Source organism: Trichosurus vulpecula, chromosome 3 (assembly GCF_011100635.1).
Source record: "Trichosurus vulpecula isolate mTriVul1 chromosome 3, mTriVul1.pri, whole genome shotgun sequence".
Classification (NCBI taxonomy): Eukaryota; Metazoa; Chordata; class Mammalia; order Diprotodontia; family Phalangeridae; genus Trichosurus; species Trichosurus vulpecula.
In genome coordinates, this window is record NC_050575.1 from 377113856 (window position 1) to 377135939 (window position 22084).

The 22084-nt window shown below is 38.2% G+C and overlaps 1 protein-coding gene across 1 annotated transcript in view; it reads right to left on the minus strand.

Annotated features, from left to right (window-relative positions):
• Positions 1-397: 397 nt before the first annotated feature.
• Positions 398-22084, minus strand: part of DYNC1LI2 (dynein cytoplasmic 1 light intermediate chain 2) — a 50631-nt gene continuing 28944 nt past the window's right edge. The window contains exons 8-13 of the mRNA XM_036749466.1: positions 16489-16600; positions 14930-14989; positions 11341-11382; positions 10569-10686; positions 8882-8998; positions 398-3575 (exon numbers count right to left, since the gene is read on the minus strand). Coding sequence (XP_036605361.1) covers positions 3472-3575; positions 8882-8998; positions 10569-10686; positions 11341-11382; positions 14930-14989; positions 16489-16600 — 553 coding nt within the window. The 3' untranslated portion in view covers positions 398-3471. The remainder of the gene's footprint in view (positions 3576-8881; positions 8999-10568; positions 10687-11340; positions 11383-14929; positions 14990-16488; positions 16601-22084) is intronic.

Here is a 22084-nt window from a genome sequence, read left to right on the forward strand (position 1 = left end):
AACAAGAAAAGACACCTCCAGCACTGGAGAGGGCAGCCAGGGATGTTGTGTAAGTCAGATTTCTGTGACTGCAGGAAGAAGGAATGTGACAAGAGGGATGGCGTGTGGGAATTCAATTTAGCTGGTAATATGGTAATTGTTCTGGAGGTGAAGTCAGAAGTCCTGGGCTCAAACAACATCACCAATTCCATGTGAGATCTTAAAGCAGGTAACAGAACTCTAGGCCTTAATTTCCTCATTTTAAAAATGATAAGAACTAGATGATCTCAGTTACCTGCTTAGGTGTGGGTGGGGCTCTATGACCTCTGAGAGTCCTCTTCTAACTCTAGAATGTTATTCTCCTATATAATCTTACTCATCCCCAATCAGATATGCAAGAAACAAAATCACAAAGTAATGCCAGCGGTCTGGATTCGTGTTTATTGAAGCCAGTAATTAGAGACATCTCCATTTTGCCAGCACTAGAAAGCGAGATTCCACATGACTGCATACTGCACCTGGTTAAAGCCATACAACTGGATTAAGATTTGTGGCTGATAATCTGCCATTCTAACTGTAGGTTAAAAAAGATTGATGAAACTTAGTGTACAGGACAGTGAATTACAGCGTGTATATTGTTAGATTCATGATGTACAGAGCAGTCACTTCCCCCTTAATTAAATAAAATATGACACTTTAACGTTGGTTTTTAAGATGCCAATCAGAAACAGCGCAAGCTTTAAGTGAAAAATAACAAAACTTACGCATCTTGTCTGCAGCGTTCTTGTGACAGGCCAATTCTAGGCCTTTCTCTATGACTCATTTTCAGCTTTAAACAGAACAGCAGATGTAACCACTAGAATGCGCATGTGTAAATAGTCACAGAAGAATTTTTAACAGTCTACCACACAAGCATATTCTGCAGAGAAAATAAAGTAAAGGCTGCTTGCTACTTGGCCTTTGGTTCCAATGTTTGGCGATACCCAAAACAGGAAAACAACAGGAACAAAAAATACTTGGCAGTTGTCCAAAGCTGGCTGACTCTGGCAACCACCGAGTACACCAAGTTACTGACAAGTTTCTTCTGACACTAGGAGTAACTCACTTGCAACAAAGAACTGGCATAAAACGGTTCCATGAGAAATCTTCTTTTACAAGACTGGGACAATAAGAGCTTTTGCTCAATATTTTCATCAATCTTATGACAAATAATGAAGATACATTAGATTGATACAGAAAGTGCTTATCAGTCAAAATGACAAATAAAAAACCAAAATACCATTGTGCTAATTTTAAAAACCATACTGCAACAATAATAAACATATGTATTTCCAATAATTCCTTCTTGCTGCTAAAGTTTTCCAGATACTGCTGGGACAGGAAGTAATGACTACTCCTGGCATGGTCAGAGCCTTTCCAATATTCACTTGCTCCCAGCATGTAACTCTCTGGAGACATCCTACATCAACCTTCAACCCACAGTCAGTTCACAAGTGTTTACCTAGGCAACTTTGTAACTTGAGGCCACAGTACAATTTTTTTAAATGTTAAAAAAACAAAAACAAAAAATATACTGTATTCCCAACAATATAAATGGCACAAGAAAAAGGCTTTTAGGTTAACATTTGTCAAAGAGGCAAGTAAATGCTCTTAGTTTCTAGTTAGCAGTGTTGAGACAGTTACAAAATACAATAAAGGTAGGTCTCCTGACAGAACAGGATTCAAAATTATTCCTGGATTCCTATTAGTGGTCAATATAACATGGAAGGTATAAGTAATGATATATATGCATATATATATATATATATATATATATATATATATATATATATATATATATATATATATATATCACACACACACACACACACACATATATATACATATATATGGATCAAGGATGTTATGCTCAGACATTGTAAAAACTAGTAAGTTCATCTCCATAAAAAGTAAACGCAGCATAATTAAAATTGTGGTTTTTTTCCCCCTTCAGTCAGACAACAAAAATGCTTTGTCCATGGAATTCATGGTAGTGTTTTTATATTTAAATGATCCTTATCACTCATGAAATCTGAAGACTGTAGGCCATCTCCTACGTCACAAATGATGTTGTAATGTGATTATGGACTTGAATATCTCTATATACACACAAACACAAACATATTTTTGTGTGTGTGTGTGTGTGTGTGTGTGTGTGTGTGTGTGTGTGTGTGTGTGTTTTATGTTGGGAGATAACTGAAAGCCATCTTTCCATAAGAAAAATGCTATGTTTTCAGGAAAACACCAAAAAAAAAATTATCTCCATTTCCAATGTGCAATATTCACACAGATTCTCCATCTTAAATAGCTGCAGAGCAGACTAGTGAGTTGGGGTGAAATCTTTCAAAGAAAACCTTTGAAGGTTTCCACTAACCATAAGGCAGGAATCCATGCTAGCTTGGTAGCCAGAGTGCAATTATTAAAAATCTCTCTAAGACATTCTGTAGCATATTTCATTATGGGAAAATGATATGCCACCCATTAATCTATTAATAGGCCAGCCTGTTGGTATTTAAAAAAAAATAAAAATAAAATAAAAAAACCAAGGCAGTAACTATTAGAAAATACAATTTAAAATTAAATAATTCCATAATTATTCACTTTAAACTAAAGCCAAACAGTGACTGTCTGCATTACAGTGCACATTAAGTCCAAGTACCTTCTAAGCCATCCCACAATGTGCCAGGCACTTGGATCTAAGCAAACTGGAGTAATTTTCCCCCTGCATCAGGTACACTGAAGGGCAATCCCACATTTTATACATCTTTTAAAAACTAAAGACATGATTCATGACAAGAATAATTCCCAAGATGTTTAGTGTTTAGTTTAGACTTTTCTCTAATTTATCTTTAACAATGATTATTAGACTCCTACTGAACACACAGGGTTTGGTAACACTGACTGTCCTTCTGTATTCCTCCATCTCATCCACATTCGGTTTTCCTCCAGGCATCCATTCTTGTCCTCTCTCGTTAGGCCTTCTTCTCCCTCCTGGACTCTGCTGCCACCTGCACCTTCTTTCCAGGCACAAAGGAATTGGTTAACACACAAGTGCTTGGACTCTAGCAACTATCTGAAAGTTGGTCCCTCCTTCTGTCCTTGCACATCACCATTAGCTTCACTTGGATAGAAATTCTGCAGTTAGTTCCTTGGTGTTGCCCACGTCAAAAAAATGTAGCTTCTCCCGCTTCCCACCAAGGCTATCCTATCTGAACTCTAAAGGGTTATCTGAAACAGAGGGATTTTTCTAGGCAAACTTCCTGAATGTGCATTTTACACTTGGACAAACCAAAGAAGTTGGTTGGTTGTGTATATGTGGTTTTTTTTTTTTAAGTTCAATCTCCCCTGCCCCAAGAAAAACTGATAGCATGGGCTGTATCAGAAAAAATCCTGGTCTTGTCAGATCAATATACAGAGTTATTTGGTCATTAACACAGGTATGTTTAAGTACTATCAAGCTTCATTTTCTGTCGATGAGTTTGCTGTTACCACAGAGTCAGGCTTGCGAGTCATTCGGTCCAGCTCTTCTTGAACATTTGTCAAAACAGTCTTCTGTCCTAAAAAGTAATGAAAATAAAGTATTTTAAGTTACTATTTTAAAATAAACAACAAGTATAACCTTGGAGAGGAAGAAAAAAAGAAATCATAAAGGGAATTCTCTTCTCCTAACAGTCTTTGGTAATGTTAATAGGGAAGATAAGGAATCCTAACTCAGCTCCCTCTGAATTCTAATCCCAAGGTAGTTTCTGCTCTTCACTGCCGCCAATGACACAATGTCTTCTTTTTTTTTTTTAAGTTTGTTCAAACATCTTTATCATCAGTTTTCACCACATGTTGTCATGTCCTTTTCTTATCAATGGACACTGAACACCAACTCCATCCACATTATCAGATGCTCAATATGAGGCCAGCTAGAAGAGTATAATAAATGCCACAAACGCTGCCCTCAAGAACCCAAAAAGGAGGCTCTGATGTGTATACCACTTAGTGTGACACAAGGCAGACTGTCTAAAAAAAGCAGGGTGGTATACATTCCAGAGGCCCTCCTAGATCGTGCAAACAAAGCATTAGAACTGAGGAGAGAAACACAGTTGCACTTGCAGCTGCTCACAGCTTGCCTTGGATGCTGTTTCCCTAGCATTTGCTCAGTACGGGCTGTATCAACCCCTCCTCTTCTCTCTACTTCACCTCCATTCTTCCCTCTGCCTGCACCTGCAGCACACTGGACAGTTAGCACCTCACAAGCTCCCCCAACAATCATTCCCTGCCCAGCCACATGCATCCAATGACCTGTTCCTGTAGCAGCGGCAGTACAAACCTCAAGTGTCCTCTGTCTCAGGCTCTGGATACCTAGTCCCCAGGGGTAGCCCAGGATGCCACAGGGACAGGCAGACACTCCCTTCCTGCAGAGAGAGGACCCTGCCTGCACCTAGTCCTCAGCAGAGGAAGAATGAGAGTAATGGTTCCTGTGCACCTAGCACCACCCTCAGAAATGTGGAGAAGCTCAGGCTGCAAGGTGAAATGCCTACTTGCCCAGAACAGGAATTCTTTCAGGGCCTCATCCACAGGGGAAGATGGAGGAGATGTTTGTTCCACAACCTGGGACAGACAGGACATGCCAGGAAGAATTATAGGAACGGGGAGAGGTCCTCCGTGGGCCCAGAGAGCCAGGCAGGCCCAGGAACAGGGAAATGCTTTTTGGAGAAGCAAACTCCATGGCCTCTGCCAGAGTCTCTTTTGCACTGCCCTCAGGAGAACAAAGGAGACTAGTGCTGGGCCTAGGAGGAGTTGCAGCAAAGTGAGTTCAAGAAGAGCAGGCACAAAACAACCGGAAACTGAGGGGATGCTCATCAATTGGGAAATGGCTGAACAAGCTGTGGTATATGACTGTGATGGAATATTACTGTATTATAAGAAAGGACAAGCAGGATGGCTTCAGAAAAACCTGGGAAGACCTATATAAACTGAGGCAAAGTAAGTGAACAGAAGGAGAACACTGTACAAAGTAAGAGCAATACTGTACGATGATCAACTGTGAATGACTTAGCTACTCTGACCAGGACAATGATCCAAGATAACTTCAAAGGACCATTTATGAAAAATGCTATCCGTCTCCAGTGGGTACAGGGTGAAGCAGGCTTTTTTTCGCTTTATTTTTCTTGCCTTTTTCCAATAGGTTTTGCGTGCCTTCACATGTATGACTGACACAATATCGCTCGCCTTCTCAATGGGTGGGGCAGACAAGAGGGGTAATTGAGAACTCCAAACTTAAAAAATAAAGAACGCTGAAAAGAAATAGTTTTGGAGAGACAAGAAGCGCAGACACAATGGCTGCCAAGACTAGTGGGAACCAGCACGAGGAAGGGGCAACAACCGCCATCAGCGAGCTGGGGGCTCAAGGAGCCGTGCTTCAAATATGCTCCTGAGATTCCTTCCCCCTCCACCCTCTTCCAATCTGACAGCTACCCAGAAACCTCACCACCCATCTCGCAACTGCCCTTTTCTCCCCGAAACACTGGCATTGGGGGATCCAGGCTATGACCTCCAGGGACCACGTCCCTACCGCCCAGACATCAAGGAAGATGGTGATTTACTAGCCTAATTGAAGCAAAGCCCTTTGCATACTGTGAATGGGCCAATAAGGCAATTCTTCCATCTGGGGCTCCATGTCTTGGGGAGATATCTTTTTTTTAAAAGCTATAACAGCTATTAAAAGCCAAACATAAAGATACACTGAGTTTAGAACCTGACCTTGAAACCAAAATATCACAGTGTTAAACCAAGATTTTTAAAAACTTAAAATATTTCATTGTTGTCTCATCCTTTTACATTTCTATTTTTATAAATGTTGTATAAGACACAAAATGTATTTGTACAGTAGTACTTGTATATAATTTACGTGTAAATATACGCCTCTGGTGGGTGTACAAAAAATTGACAGGGGTGTTTGGATTTCACTGGTAAAGGTCACAGGAAAAAAGGAGAGATCCAGGCAAAGTGTTTGAGGAAAATAGGAGGAGGGAATAATCACTTTCATTGGTGAATATGTGTGTAGGGGGGAAGGGGAACATGTGAGGTTTGGTGGAAAAGGTGGCAGATGAGAAGTGGGCCTTGAGGACTTAACTAACAGAAATAAAGAGGGAGTGTATTCCAAGGAGGGAGCAGGAACAAGATCTGGAAAGAGCTAGGAATCATATGGGTAGAATGAACAGTGTATGAAGGGGAACAGTTAGGCTAAATAAGTAGTCTGTAAACAGTCAGTGGTGGCCCTTAAATGCCAAAGGGAGCTATTTTATCTCAGAAGCAACAAGAAGCTAATGGTAGTTTTCTGAGCAAAGGAGTTATATGCTCAAAACCGCACCTCCAAAGCCTATTTTGGTAGCTGGGCAGACAATGAATTGGAGAAAGGAGACAGCGGAGGCAGGAGAACAGAGACATATACTTGCCCAAGCCTGAGGTGGGGCACCTACTTCTTTCTCCCATTAATGTGGGTTCAGCATACACTGGGCTGCTTCCCTCATTCCCTTGGTCTTGATCTGCTTCCCAGGCCTCTCAAGTTACAATAAATACATGCTAAGCAAATGAATAATCTAGAAATGCTTCTGTTTCAACACCAAGAAAAGAATGACATAAACAAAAAAGGGGTTGTCAGATGAATGAACTGATATAATGGACAGAGCCCTGGACTCAAAAGCCACATGATGAGTCCTAGGCCACACTCAGCCAATAACTAGCCACGTGGCCTTGGCACACCACTTAACATTCTTGCTCTATTTCCTCTTCTGTAAAATGGGTGCCCTGGACTAGAGAATTTCCAAGGGTCTCTTTTAGTTTTGACATCCATATTTTATATCCTGTGGTTCTATACTTTGATCTTCAAATATTCTTCAGGATACCAAATAAATGGAATTACTTACAAACCACCCTATGTCTGTAATATGCTATTTGAGAAAACAATCACTTTTAAACCTAAAAGGTCGTTATCATTAATTAATAACTTTTTCCCTCAAAAATGTGATTTTGGTATATGGGTTTTAAGTTATGAGAAGGGAATAGCTGTTATGATGCCCAGATCGCAACAGATTCTACTGGGGAAGGTACAGTAGTACAATTTTTATGTGCAGGGTCAAAAATAATACAATGGCAAGCAAGTTTCGAAATGGCTCTTCCGCTTGTAAACTACACATGTAGAATAAGCCACTTTCCTTCTCTGAGCCTCAATTTCCTTTCCTGTAAAATGAGGTATTTTTTTTTTATAATTTACCATTTGTTGCTGGATTAGAAACAACTGGCTTATTTTAAATAATTACTTAAAAATTAAAGATCATAGAATTATCTTTAACTTTAAACAAAACAGCTTTTTAAAAAAGGTCAAAGAATTTAACAAGCATCTGTTTTCCAGCTTAGACTTGTGTGTGAAACATTAGAGGTGGATTTTTTCCAGGAGACATGGTGAAAACATTAAGACTAGTCTGCTGAATTTCAAATGCTTTTTCCAAAGTAAACAGACAGCAATTTATAAAAAAGAAAAACACCCCCAAAACTTCAGTGTAGACTCTTCTACCCAAAAAACAAATGAAAATAGGTACAAATCTTGGAGTATTATAGTGGATAAAGAGTGCCTGAGTTGGACCTGGATTCACACTTGAGCACCGAAACCTATTATCTGTGTGACCTTTGGCAAGTCACTTTCTTTACCTGTGCCTCAGTTTCTTCATCTGCAAAATGAAGGGATTGGACTAGATAGTTTTAAAGTTCCTTCTAGGTCTATACCCCAGGAGACTACGAAAGCATCTTTAAAACCTTAAAGCATTCCAGTGATATGAACTATTATTATTACTTAAAACTGAAAAGAAAAATGATTACATATCCAAAAGAGTACTCAAGATTATTTAAATCTGCTTTCGGGTACAACCTCCTCAGAAGCTGCTGCTTTAAGGGAGTAATAAAGGGACTGCTGTTTTCCTTCCTATCACACTCTTTTCAAATGGTTTCTGTCAGCAAATACCTAGAGATGTAATATATTCTATTCCCCTGATGAGAATAAAACTTTTTTAAGATTTCCAGAGATGATTCCACTACTTCAGTAGCTGCTAGGATAAGGTGGCTTTTGTTAAAGGTGTATCTATCTCAACTAACCCAACAGGTTCATTCTTGAGAAGATAATGTAAATAGCATTTCAGTGATTAAAATCATATTTCGGGGCAGCTAGGTGGTAGGGGCAGCTAGGTGGCACAGTGAGTAGAGCACCAGCCCTGGAGTCAGGAGGACCTGAGTTCAAATCCGGCCTCAGACACTTGACACATGTACTAGCTGTGTGACCTTGGGCAAGTCACTTAACCCCAATTGCCCTGCCAAAAAGCAAAAAAAAAAAAATACTTAAAATCATATTTCAAATGCACCCAATTTAGGTGCAATGTATTGTAGTGGAAAGCATTCTGAGTTAGGAGTCAAGAAAACCAGAGTTCAAAGCTCAAAACTCAAACTGTCCTTTATTAGTGTGTGGAAAAGTCACTTCTCTGAGGACCTCATTTTCCACACTGCTATAAAACAAGAAGTTGTAGTAGATGATCTCTAAGATTACTTTTAGCTCTAAGTCCTCTGATCTATGGTGAATAATTTTATAAAAGGCATCCTTTAAAAAAAAACAGGACTAATCATTGCCAAATTAATCATTTTTGTTAAATTTGGATTTTTCTTATGTTGAGTTTGTGTAAAACATAATGTGTCACTGAACACATACAACCGGATGTGGTCCAAATAAAACACTAAACACTCAACGAAACAAAGCCCGACACCCTCACACCAAACCAACAAAAATAGCCCAACCTCAAACCCCAGATAAAAGGAGACCCTTTGGTACCTGACTTTTTGGCTGTGCCTTGGACTCCCCCAGCTCCAGGACTCCCAGGAGAGCCAGTCTTTTTACTCAAGAGGCTATTAAAGAAGCTGGCCAACACTCCTTCACTTGCAGCATTATCTAAAGAAATTCAAACAAAAAACCAGAGAAACCTGTTTTTAGCTTGGAATTTAAACATCTGAATGTACAAATTCTTTAAAAGTCCAGTTCTGATCTATGTTACACAATATGTCTCCTAGTGCGAGAGCAAATGCATATTGGGAATGATTATCAAATGCCTTCTGTGTGGATGGCTACCTGTTTGTTGGCTATGAGCAAAAGCAGCTCTTGTGACAGGGACAGACAGAAATGTGGCAGGTATGTCAATTCTTTATTGGTTTTCACCAACAGCCAAGCACAGCCAACACTGTCACGCATAGGAAGCAGGGCTTTTCGATCTTCAGGAGTTCTAATGCCCAATCATAATTGGATTTTGCTAAATTCTCTTATGTATGACACAAATGCACACACAAGGAGAGGCAGTGATGGACAACAGAGAAGAACACTGAGTATGGAGTCAGTGTCTGAGTTCTATTTCTGCCATCTATTAACCAAGAGACTTTAAACAAGTCACTTTGCCTTGAGCCTCAGTTTCCTTATCTGCCAAATGGGGATAGTGATATTTGTCCTACCTTCTTCAAAGGGGTATTTTGAGACTCAAATCAAATTGTCTGAGCCTACTGTTCTTATCTTTACAAGGAGGATAATAATGCTTGCACTATCTATCCTTATGGGAGTGTTGTAAGAAAGTGCTTTGTAAATATAAGCTATCATCCTTCTATCTGACCTAGGGCAAGCTTCATTACAGCCCGGAGGTGATCCTGGGCTAGAAAAGGTTGGAGTACAGGTCTGACAACAGACTCTGTATTTGTCGTCCAAGGCACAATCTAGCCAGTTTGGAGAGCCTTGTTCTTGTAATGAATTTTTTGGTCATAACAACATATGAAAGACACCTTAACAAGGCATAGAAGGGTACTGATCTATATCCATAGAGCAAGCAACCACACAAACGAATGCATGACCTTTGAAATCTGGAAGTTGGACTCCTCCAACAAAAAATTATAAGGGTTCTATCGCTATGCTATGAAGCTCCTCAGCATTTCTTCTGCAGCCAAAAGAACTGTATATAAACCATATGATCTTGTCTCCAGTCCCACATAACTAGTCTAGCATTAAGCAAATTTGGCTATACTGTTGATTACCAATAAATTCATAACCAAATATTAATTATTATCCAGTAAGGTGTTGCTGGGCATGGCCATGTACACCTATAATCCCAGTGACAAGCGAGGCTGGGGCTGGTGGGTGGACCTCTTGAATTGGGAGACTGAGTTCCAGTGGGCTATGGAAACTGTGCTTCTGCATTAAGCTTGGCAACCATCTGGGGGGCTTCAGGGAGTGAGGAGCAAACCAATTTTCTTATCACATGAAAGGCTGAATTATTCCAGGATCTTCCAGCTACAAATACTATGAATTAGAAACAATATTTTGTTTTCAGATTAAATGTTTAAGGCCAGCATAAAAATGCAGCAGAAAATGCATTGGATGTGGAGTCAAGAGACTTGGGTGTTAAGTCCTGCTCTTCTCATTTATGAAATGAAAGGACTGGACCAGATGGCCATGAAGGTCTAGCCAATTCTGAAATACATACTTTTAATATTTGGATCAGGCTTCTTGACAGATGTGATTGGTGAGGCACTGGGGACATTGGTAGGTCCAGCTCGGCCCTGTGTCCTTGGAGAGCCTGCAGGTCCTCTAGCAGGAGATTCCTTAGACCAAAGAGAGGTTATTAGAGTTAACAGAACTTTGAAAGGCACAGAGATTACAGAGAATGCAAACTCTGAAAATGATTAATATTCTTTTGCATTTTAATTTTGGAAATTATACTTCCTATGGGATTTTAGTCAAATCACTGATCCTTCCTGGGCCCCAGCATCCTCCTCATCTGTAAAATGAGGAGGGAGGAATGGACAGCCTTGGAAGTCCATTCCTGCTTTAGAGCAATGATCCTGCAACAATGATTCTATAATCAATACAAAAAAAGGTCATTTTAAAAGGAGGTGTTTGTTATGTAGTTAAAAGAGAACAGGACTGAGAACCACCAAGTGACCTGAAGTCTAGTTCCTGACCTGATTCTAATTAGCTGGAATTAAATTTTCTTATCTGCCAAATGGGAAGAATAAAACTTGTCTTACATAGCTCTCAAAGGAATATTGTGAGGATCAGATCAGATGAACATGAAGGTGCATCAAAACATTGTTAACTCCTAAATGCAAAGTATCAGAACTAATGACAAAGTCTGAAAAACCTAACATAATAATTCACCTGATCAACACCCTTACCTGTAATTTTTGTACTATTTGTCTACTGTTCATCATATTATACAAAGGATTTTTCTTCATTGTAGCAAAAACAATACTCACTGATGCTCTTGTAGGAGTGGCTGGCTGCTTGGCAAGGAAGGACTGCAAAGAGAAGGACTTTTCATAGTTTACTATCAAACTATGTTGCCATTTTAACATAAATAAAACAAGTTAACTCCTAAGAAATGTGCTTAAATGAAATACATTGAGCCCTGCACTGGAAATTCAGGAGAGCTTTGGGATTCTAGTCTTGGCTCTGCCTCCAGGCAAGTCATGCCCCTATTCTGAGCCTTCGTTCCCTTTCACTAGATAATTCTCGAGTCACTGCCAGCTCTGTCACTGGGTCAGAGACTTGCTGGAATTCCTACAGGAGCTGTACTCTTCTTGTTTCCAACTACAAACAGTTTCCAAAGGAAAACAGTAGTAATGAGGTGTGAACTGCACCGAATCAGGAGGCCAAGGGCCAGGACTGATCTCTTCTCATCTATAATACAGAGATGACAGTATCACCCTCTATTTCACTGGGCTGATGAGAGGAAACTGTTTGTAAACTAGGAAGCACCATAAAAAGATGAGCTGTTTATTACTACTTTAAAACAACACACAACCTTCCTTTATCCATGTGAGAAGGACAGCTGGAGAAGTCCTCAAGCCAGTTTATCCAGCAACTACCAGTAAGCAACATACTGCAAGTATCCTACAGCAGATTCTCATAAGATAAAGGGAGAAAACCAGAAGGAACTCTTTCCAGTTAATCTCTTTGGGCCATATGTTTTTGACTGTAGACTCTAAGTTTTTCCTAAAGGGTTAGTAATCATACATAATGCCTTCTTTCTATTACAAGTGGAATTTAAAGACTGAGCAACTCAGAGCCTATTTATACTTCATAATTTATGCCTGGGATCACTGATCATAGTAGTTCAATACCCTTTTTAAAGTGGTTGCATATCATATAAATCATTAAAAGGCAGCATGGAATAGCAGAAAATATAGTGGTTCTGGAATCAGAAGTCATGGGTTATAGTCTGAGCTATGCATGACACCAGGTGACCTTGGGAAATCTACACCTTCCTTCAAGGACTCTTGATTTTGTCCTTGTGGGTTTTGTCCCTCCACAGAGAGATAGCAGTGCTGATGTACAAATCTTAGCAGATAGTCTTCCTAAGCTGCTATAGCTGGGATAATCCACTACTTTGGGGTCACCTCTGCACTAAGGAGCCTTGCCTCCAAACTCACATTACCCTGGTTGTCAGAGATAGACACAAACTACTTGAAGACTTTCCAAGTAGGACTTGCCAGACCTTACAGCTTTTGGGGGCCCAGAGGCACCTCCACACTAGAAGAAGGGCTTGCAGAAGGACTGCTGGAGTGGAAAATTTTGAGAAAGCAACAAGATTGGATGATTATAAATGTCAAGTGTAAATTATTCTAATGGGATATACAAAGCCTTGAGCACTTCCTAATACTAACTTCTAGAAACTGCATTCAGGACTTTATATATGTAAAATTGTACTGTTCGCCCTCTGCATAAGCCAGACATTTTCTGGTTTCTTTTAATGCTTAATTTAAAAAGTTTTAAAATATTTAGTTTTTGATTTCTCAGTTGTTATTTGAGTTTCTTAAATATATAAGCATAACAACTTGCTAACTTATACCACAAGACAATCACAAGTAGTAAAACTGAAGTTTTCCCCTTTATGAGGGTTAAATCCGAAAAAAAGAATGAAATAAACACCAATCTTAAAAAGTTGAATGATAATGAAGTCAGTGCTAATTTAGAAAAGCACTCAACCTTAACTTACAAGTCTACTTTGGTAAATATTAAATCTTTAACCAGAAGGACTCATTTTACAAGTCAGATCCTTATTGATTTTTTAAAAGATTCTTCCTTCCTATTGTTGGCAGGATCTATATCAGGTACAGGGTTTAGATAAAGATAGAAAAGGCAAGGGGTATGTAAAAACTTAAATTCTCTCAAGTTTCAAATGAACTACGAGTTCCTAATTTGATGGTCTTCTTATAGGTTTGCTCGATAGGATTAGAATCACATAAGGTTTGACCTGGCTTTCACCATATGAACTAATTATTTGAAAAGTAAAATTTAAGTGACCGTACTAAGCTGTATTGAGATCTGTTTTGCAAAAGATTTTAGCAGAGACACCTAAGAATCTCTACAAGTTAACCAGAACCAGAGAAGCAATCCCCTTCAGAGCTGCTCTGAGAACAGGCCCATTCCAGATGTCCAAGAGAAGAAACCAGACAACTACATAGGACATCTGAGATCCAAGATGAAATGTGCTAATTAAATGGATATTTAGGGTGGGTTACCAGGATACAAGGGGACAATGTTAATTAATGCTGATGATCATTATTGTATTACTTTGGCTTTTTGCTTCACAGTATCTATGGTTGCTGAGTTTTCTTAGTTACCTTGGTGACATGCAAATCTCCCTCTAATATTACTCCATGGTTTTAAATATTCTGACTATAGCTTGAGTTTTGATTAATCAATCTTGCTGTTCTTATATTAACCAGTCAGGGAAAACTGTGACAGACCTACAAAAGATTCAACAAGTTATAGCAGAGACACAATTACTCATTTCAAGTGATCCAGTGGAATCTTCTTGTTCACATGGCTGTAGGGGAACAGCCTGTTACCCACCTTTGGTAAATGGGCCCTTTTTGCCCTGTCTTATTATTCTTTTTAGACTTTGAATTAGTTGCTGTGTTAAAGCCAGTTCTGACCTTGCACCAGAAAACCTTGTTAGTGAACCCTATTGGTAACAATTATGTTAAAGATCTTACAGAATCAGCTTATAGATAAACGATCCGGGGGAAACAGGTCTTCCACTGAGCAAAGGGGAGAATTGAGAAAAATCAAACTGATTCTGATTCCATTTTGTAATATCTGTATCACCCCCAATATAGTGTAAAATTGCCTGAGCCATGCTTCTTTTTCTCCAAGTTCAGAAGTTCAGCTTTCTTATCTGAGCTAAACTGTCCCATAAATCATCTTAATTCAAAGGAATATATTGTCTCTACATATCTTATTGCCCATGTAAAATTAAGGGAGAACTCATCTCACTAACAAGCCCTGCAAGATGCAGGTGAGCACCAGAAAGTCTGCTAACTCTGCAACACTGGCTGTCCTTCACGAAAGTCTGGACTGTTATCGCTGTGACTCTACCTAACCATGCAGTGGGATTTCTACAGCCACAAGGTGAAAGGAGTTATTGCTATTCCTGCATTCCTGACTTTCATCCAATCACACTGTTTTCCACCATCTATGATACTTCAGATTTTGTAACCAGTCATATTGTCTTATGCTTACTGTTATTTGTTCCCTTGTACTTCCCAAAACTATATGAAGGCTAGTAAGCCCTACCTCACAGTCTTTTGACTGACTGAGGTATTGAGAGACCCTTTTATTGGTAACTGCTAGCCTTACCAATAGATTCAATATGCTCAGAACTCTCTGCCTCAGTTTACCTTAATTTCAATTGTAACAGACTGTGTAAGAATTTCAAGGGTATAATACTGAAAATCATAGATGACAGTACTCATGGCCTCTACACCCCAGGGAAGTTGTGAGCTACAGAAGGTGACTATAATGCAAGGCCAATTGATTTAGAACTCTCAGTGCCATTACCTGCTGCTTCATTAGAAATACTTGCTCATCTTCTGCTGCCAATTCTTTATCATGGACCAACTGGGAAAAAACATGTTCCTTTTTAGTTAAAAATGCATAAAAATATTAACTTAGTATCACAGAATTTTCCAAAAAGAACACAAAGTTTAAGTCTTACTATGCATCTGGGAGTCACCTTACACATAAAGAAACTCATACCTTCAGCCAAAACTTACAGGAGCTTCTCAAATGAAATAATCTGAAGGATGCCAGGAAGCTGAAATAATGGACTTACCAGTAAAAAACGGCAATGTGGAGAGAGTAATGGAATCAGGAAGAGCCAGGTTCAAATCCCAACCACGACCAGAGGCAAGCCTAAACCCATTTCCCCATCTCTAAGACGAGGATGATACCTGCACTACCCACCCTTGTGTTGCCGTGACAGTCAAATGAGGTAATATACATAACGTGTGTTTATAAACTTCAAAGTGTTATCTAACTGATCGCTATTATTAAATTCACGAGAGCTGCTAAGACTGAAAAGGTCTAACACATTCTGGATAAAACATTTACATTTTATGCAATATCAGAGAATTTCATTTATAAATTTTTTAAAATTCTGAACTTAACCAACAGTAAAATGAAATTAATATTTCCACATACAGAAAGAGGAGAGTACATCAAACTGCCAACCTCTCCTGTATACAGCTTGCTGAGAATTACATTAACAAAGCTACAAAAAAGAGCTGAGGCAAGCATGAGTGAGCAAAAATTAAAATAGGTTTTTCTTTGGTGCAAAATTAAACATCGGAAGAGCTCCAAAAAAGCCTAAAAGACTCACTCCCAGATGCTTTGGGAGGCAACAGCATGATGTGGTGGAAGAGTCCAGAACTTAAAGTCCAACGGTGACTAGCCATGAGGCAGAGACACCTTCAGGTTCCTCGCCTATAACATGATGAACTCTTTACCTTTCACTCTGCCTATCTCAGGAAACCATCAAGGAACATTATATAAAATTCGAGCTATTGCTAATGACAAGAATCAACTTAATGTTTTCTGTAGTCATATGAATGAAAGAATATTCAAAGCATTCAAAAACTTGTCAGAAATAGGGCTTCCAAAAAGCGTAATACTGATAAAATCTTGTATTACCAAAGTAAACATCCTAATGTTAGCATAGAAAAGGCCGACTATGGAGCTCCAAAAACTGGGAAAACAATTTATCCTGCAACATATTTAAGCACTGTTACTCATGAGAGGCCAAATGTATTTCAATACTAGTTTGAGTTTAAATATTTATTTTTATATGAAGTAATTGTGGCTAATGATTATGACCTTGAGAATATATCTGGTGGGTGAAAATACTGAATAATATCTCCAAGTTCAGATTCTAATTAGTAATTCAATTTATAACTGGTACTGAAGTCCAAGTCTTATTTAAATTTCTTTTGAAAACAAATCCCACTAATTTTATTCCATAACATCACAATGTATAAGAAACCAAAAACTTAGCAGATAAATTTCTTCATTGAAATATTTCTTTGACACCATGCAAAACTCTTTAAGATAAGTTTTAGTACCTTTCTTACAGGAGGTTTTACAATGAAGTCTTCATATGTATCATCTGGTTTTACTGTTGTGAAATTTTCATGTAAAATAGCTATTTTCTTTTCATTGTCCCAACCAGCAGGTCTAAAAGGAAAAGAAATAGGGAACAATTTGCTGTTTTGGACATAATTTAACATATTAATGAGATTGAGAAACATTATATAAGATTCAAACTCCCAGGACTAGTACTTGTTACCTAATAATCACTGAACTTTTGATATTTTTAGGAACCAGAGAGAGTATTTTTCAGTTTAATTCAACAAATATTTATATGGCACTAAGGAAATAAAGACAAAAATGATGTTGTACCTGCCCTTGTAATTATATGAAAGCCAAGTTCCTAACCAAATGGGGCTTTGCACCCTCAGAGGACAGTATTTTACAGCGTAGCCTATATAATACAACCTTTGGAGATCAAGTCCAGGCTCTACCTTTTACAGAGGTTTGAACTGAGGTCCAAAATGGTCATGTGACAGCGATGGAATCCTAGGGTTGGAAGACAGCTTGTTCCATTGTGAAACGGATTCAAGTTTTTGGCACTTTTTCCTTATACTAACTGAAAAGCTTCAATTTTAAAATGCCTCCTACATCTCTGGGAGAACAAGGCTAATCATTCTTTCCCATCATAGCGATCATATCTCCCCTAAGTCTTCTCTTTTTAAGCTTAAATAACCTCAAGTTCTGTCAGCCATCAGCCATTCCAGATCCCTCAAAATGAACATGGCAGGTGTTTTGTGTCTGATGTTACAGAAAATAATGTTTTCTCCCTAGGAGGTAAACTAATGACACAATAAGTTTCTTCACTTCAATGATGAAAGTTAAGGAATGAATTACCAAAAATTACCAAAAATCACACAACGAAGGCAATGATACAAAAACAGCTTTAGAATTGTGCATTTAAGGTGACAGGTTAAGACTTGATTGCACTAGTGTGATTTCCTATGCAAGTTACAAAATCACTCTCCTTGCTTAGAGGTTTAGGAAGACCTTTACTTATAATCTTCCAGGTTGCTCTACAGACATAAGCTGTGACTTCTTTTTGAGACAGCAGTACGGTTTGGCGGAAAGGACACCAGAGCAGCAGTCACAGGACCCAATCATTAACCCATGAGGGGCCTCAGTTTCCAGATGATCTGTAAGGTCTATTCCAACTCTAAATCCTGGGATCAAATGCCTTGTTCCAAATCACATATTTCAAAGGTATCAGGGTTGGGCACAGACTCAAGTCTGAGTCCCAAGAATGGTACCAGAGCATCTCCCTACTATTCCATGATTGAGAAGTACGATGCCCTGAAGTGATAGCAATATAGAGACCCTACAAACAAAGAGTGACCCATCTAACCAGACTTAGTCAATATCTTGCTGATGGGATCAAAGGTAACAATATGAAAATTCATACTTACAATGGGCTTAATAAGTAATTTTCTTACTCTTCAAAGAAATGAGATACTATTAAACAAGACTAGACCGGCCTAACTGGTCCTCTGTATTAGGCTTTCATCTGTCCTGTGGTAGATTAGGGCAATTTAAAGGAGGCAATTGCACTTAATAATTATGTACCTTTGCTGTGGACCTGGAGAGATTTTATGTCTACCTTTTCTGAACTACAATTTTAAAAATCAGCCCAGAAGTGAATACTGGAGTGTAACTAGATTCATTTCAATGCAGACTGTCAATTAACGTTCACTAATGTAGGTGCTACTTGTCTTGCCTGGCACAGGACCTGACATAATGCTGTGTATATAAAAGAGTTTAGTGCATTTTTGTCATTGATGGTAGACTTCAAAGAACACATGAAAACAAACATAACTTACTAAAATGTATGAAGTTGTTAGGTGGTCAAGTAGATACAGAAGTAGGTCCAGTTCAAATCTGGCCTCAGACACTTCCCAGCTGTGTGACCCTAGGCAAGTCACTTTACTTCTGCCTGCCTCAGTTTCCTCAACTGTAAAATGGGGATAATAACAGCACCTACAGGGTTGGTGTGAGGATCAAATGAAATATTTGTAAAGTGCTTAGCACAAGTAGGTGCTTAATAAATGCTTATTCTCTCTCTTTCAAGGTAAGACACAAATCTCTCTAGAGGACTATTTCATTTTCATCATAAATATGCATTAAGTATCAAGTGACCCATGCATAGCCCTACTGAAGGTCCTAACGAACCAGGGAGAATACCTGTAAATCCTATCAGCCAGGACTGTACAATCTGGCCTGGACAGCTCTCAAATAAAAGTGCAAAAAACCAGATTAACTAATACTCAAAGAATCAAAACCATACATGACCCAAAGGGCAAGGGAGAGATACAGGTGGAGCTAAATAGACCACACCCTATTACTAATGACAACTTGTGTATATGAACACACTAATATATGACTGAATAAGAAACCCAGTAGTCATTGTGACGGAAAATAGATAGGCAGTCCAAATGCTGCAGTGGTGCTTGTGAAATATTAAAAGACCTAGAGAAAGGCCTCCATAGTCTACAGAGAATTTATGGGAGAGAACAGAGACAAGAACTGCATAAAATGAGATACACTCAAATACAGATAGAGGAAGAGATTTTGAGATGGATAAACAAAAGACAAACACAATCTCCAAACTTCATTTGTACATATTCCATCTCTCACTTCTATCATTTTCTATCAGCTGTCAGAAAGCAACAAGTAATTTAGTCAATTTTGCTCCCAAGAATGGAAGCATTTCTTTAAAAGGCTTAGGGAAGAAAAGAATGACCACTTTGTAATCTGTTTTAAAGTCTGGTGGTATAAGATCACCCCTACATTTGCCTTTGTTTCAGCATGGTTCAGAATCATTTCTCTACAAAAATTTCATTATAACTTAATTCAATTCTATGAAGAGTCCTCACAGTCCTTTTTTGGGGGAAGAGGGGATGAAGAATCAGCAACTATGATTTCATCAGTATAGGGAATAACCAGTTAAGAATTTCCTTCAAGTGATAAAGATCAGAAGATGTAGAAGACTGCTACCAACCTTCTACTATGCCATGCTCTCTGTAATGGATACTGCATTAAATATGTAAATAAATTAAGGGGACATAGTCATTATTAGTGCATTGATGAACACTGAATAGTCCTTCAGTTATTCAGTTCTTACTTTATTTCAGTTATCATCATTTTGTAGTCATCCTTATACAAGTTATAGATCTCTAGCCTGAGGAGGCTCATTCTCATGTTTCATAGATTTTTTTTTAATAGGAATGATTTTTGTGGATTAATCATATATCCTATAACACTGCAAAATTTTTTCATTTTCTCTGCGAATTTTCTGGCCAAGATAACTGGATTGACTAGACATGCCATTACATAACCTGCAAATAATATTTGGAGCTTAATTTTACAATGTTAATCCCTTATTTTTTCCTGTCTTATTGTAACTACTAGCACTTATAAAATCGCCAAAGAAAAGTGGTAAAAGTAGGTATCCTTGTTTTTAATTGGAAGACTTTTAATGGTCTTCCATTAAACATTATGTCAACAACTGGCTCGGATCTCTTATTATGCTGAGGAAAAAAATCCCTCTTTTCCTTTTCTTTGTGATGTGTTTTATTTTTTATGAATGATGTTGACTTTTTATCATAAGCTTTTTTCTATTGATAGAAAAGTTCTGAAAATATTATTTTGTTTAATTTTTACAATTATAGATTTATAGCTAGAAAGGATCCTTCTTTTTTTGAAAGGAGGAACCTAACAAGGGGACATGCCTAAGGTCACACGAGTAAGTGGCAGAGTCAATATTCGAACACAGGTCCTCTGACTCTGAATCTAAAGCTCTTTTCACTGTACCACACTGTCTCCTCATGTTGTTCATTTTTTCTGATTTTGAAACAGCCTTGCACACCCAGCACTGGGTTATAATAAATCATTTTTAAGTGTACTGCTGTATTGTATTTGCATTTATTTAGCAAGGCAGTACAGTGTATTGGACAGAGCACTGGAACTGGAAATCAGGAAGATCTAAGTTCATATCTCACCTCTGGCATTTACTAGCTGTGTGACTAGAGGCAGTTCATTGGCACCTAAAACAACTCTTTAAGATTCTGAGCTGGACAGTGGTTGTAGCATGTGTCAGTGGACAGAATTCCTACGCAGATTAAATCCCAGGTCCTTAACATATCACTACATAACAAATGTACTTAGGAAAACTGGTTAGCATTTCATAGAGGAATGGATTTAGAGCCCCGTCTTATACCATAAACCTCAATGAATTCCAGGTGAATGACAAACAAAAGAATAACATTATTTATCTCAATCAATCATTGAGAGAATATGTCTATTAAACAAACAGAAAGAATTACTAGAGACAGACACGTTTGATTACATTATAATTGTGCAAAAAGCTCAACAAAAGAAAAACAGAGGGACAAAACACATTCGTAGTAAATTTAACAGGTAAAAATCTGACATCTAAAATATATAAGATATTGTTAAAAATTTACATAGGAAAACTCCCAGGCTAATAAGGACTAAATGGTCAAAGGATCTGGATAATTTTCAAAAGAATGAAACATGAATTGTTAATAATCTCTTGGAAAACTATTTAACCCTAATAAAAAAAAGGTGATGAAAATAAAAACTAACAAGTACCACTCTTACTCATCAAATTGACAAAATTAATTAAGAGCAACAAAACTCAATGTTGATATGTCATGGAGAAATAAATAGTCATTTAGTACTGGTTGAACTGTAAATTAGCAGAATGGTGGGGGGGGGGGTTGCGGAGAGACAGCAATCTGCTAGTACCCAGCAAAGTCACAGAAAATAATCGTCATATTTGACTCTAAAATTCCACTGTTGGGAATAGATCTTGAAAGTGTTATCAAAAGCAAAAAATGAGATCTTTTTTCAAAAATTTTCAGTGATATCATTTGTAATTTAAAAAAAAAACCTAAAAGCAACTTAAATGCACAACAATAGAGGAATGGTTAAATAAACTGTGGTAAATAAATATAATTGAATGATTATATAATTAAGACAGACTATGGGATAAAGAAATACAGACTTTTGGGGCAGCTAGGTGGTGCAGTGAGTAGAGCACCGGCCCTGGAGTCAGGAGGACCCCAGTTCAAATCCGGCCTCAGACACTTGACAAACTTACTAGCTCTGTGACCTTGGGCAAGTCACTTAACCCCAATTGCCCTGCCTTCCCCCCTCAAAAAAAAAATAAAAAGAAATGCAGACTTTTATGAAATACTGCAAAACAAAAAAGTCAAACTAGAAGATGATAGCACAGACTATGACCCCTGAAGAAGAAAAGTGAATAGGAACAAAAGGACGAAGAATCTTAAAGGAGACTAAGAATGTGATTGCAAAGACATTTTGTACACTGCAGTTAATTTAAATGTACACAAGGTACAAGGCAAATTTAATTAGTTGTGTTGACGTTTACTATTGTTTTTAACATGTCACCTTTAAGGGCACAGGCGGGCAGAAGAATGAATCACCCTTGGAAAGCATGGAGAGAGAAACTAATCTCTTGGCTGACCCTCAAAGCAACTTGCTCCTAAATAATAGAGTGCTTTTTAGTTATTAAGAACTTCACTTACAGTA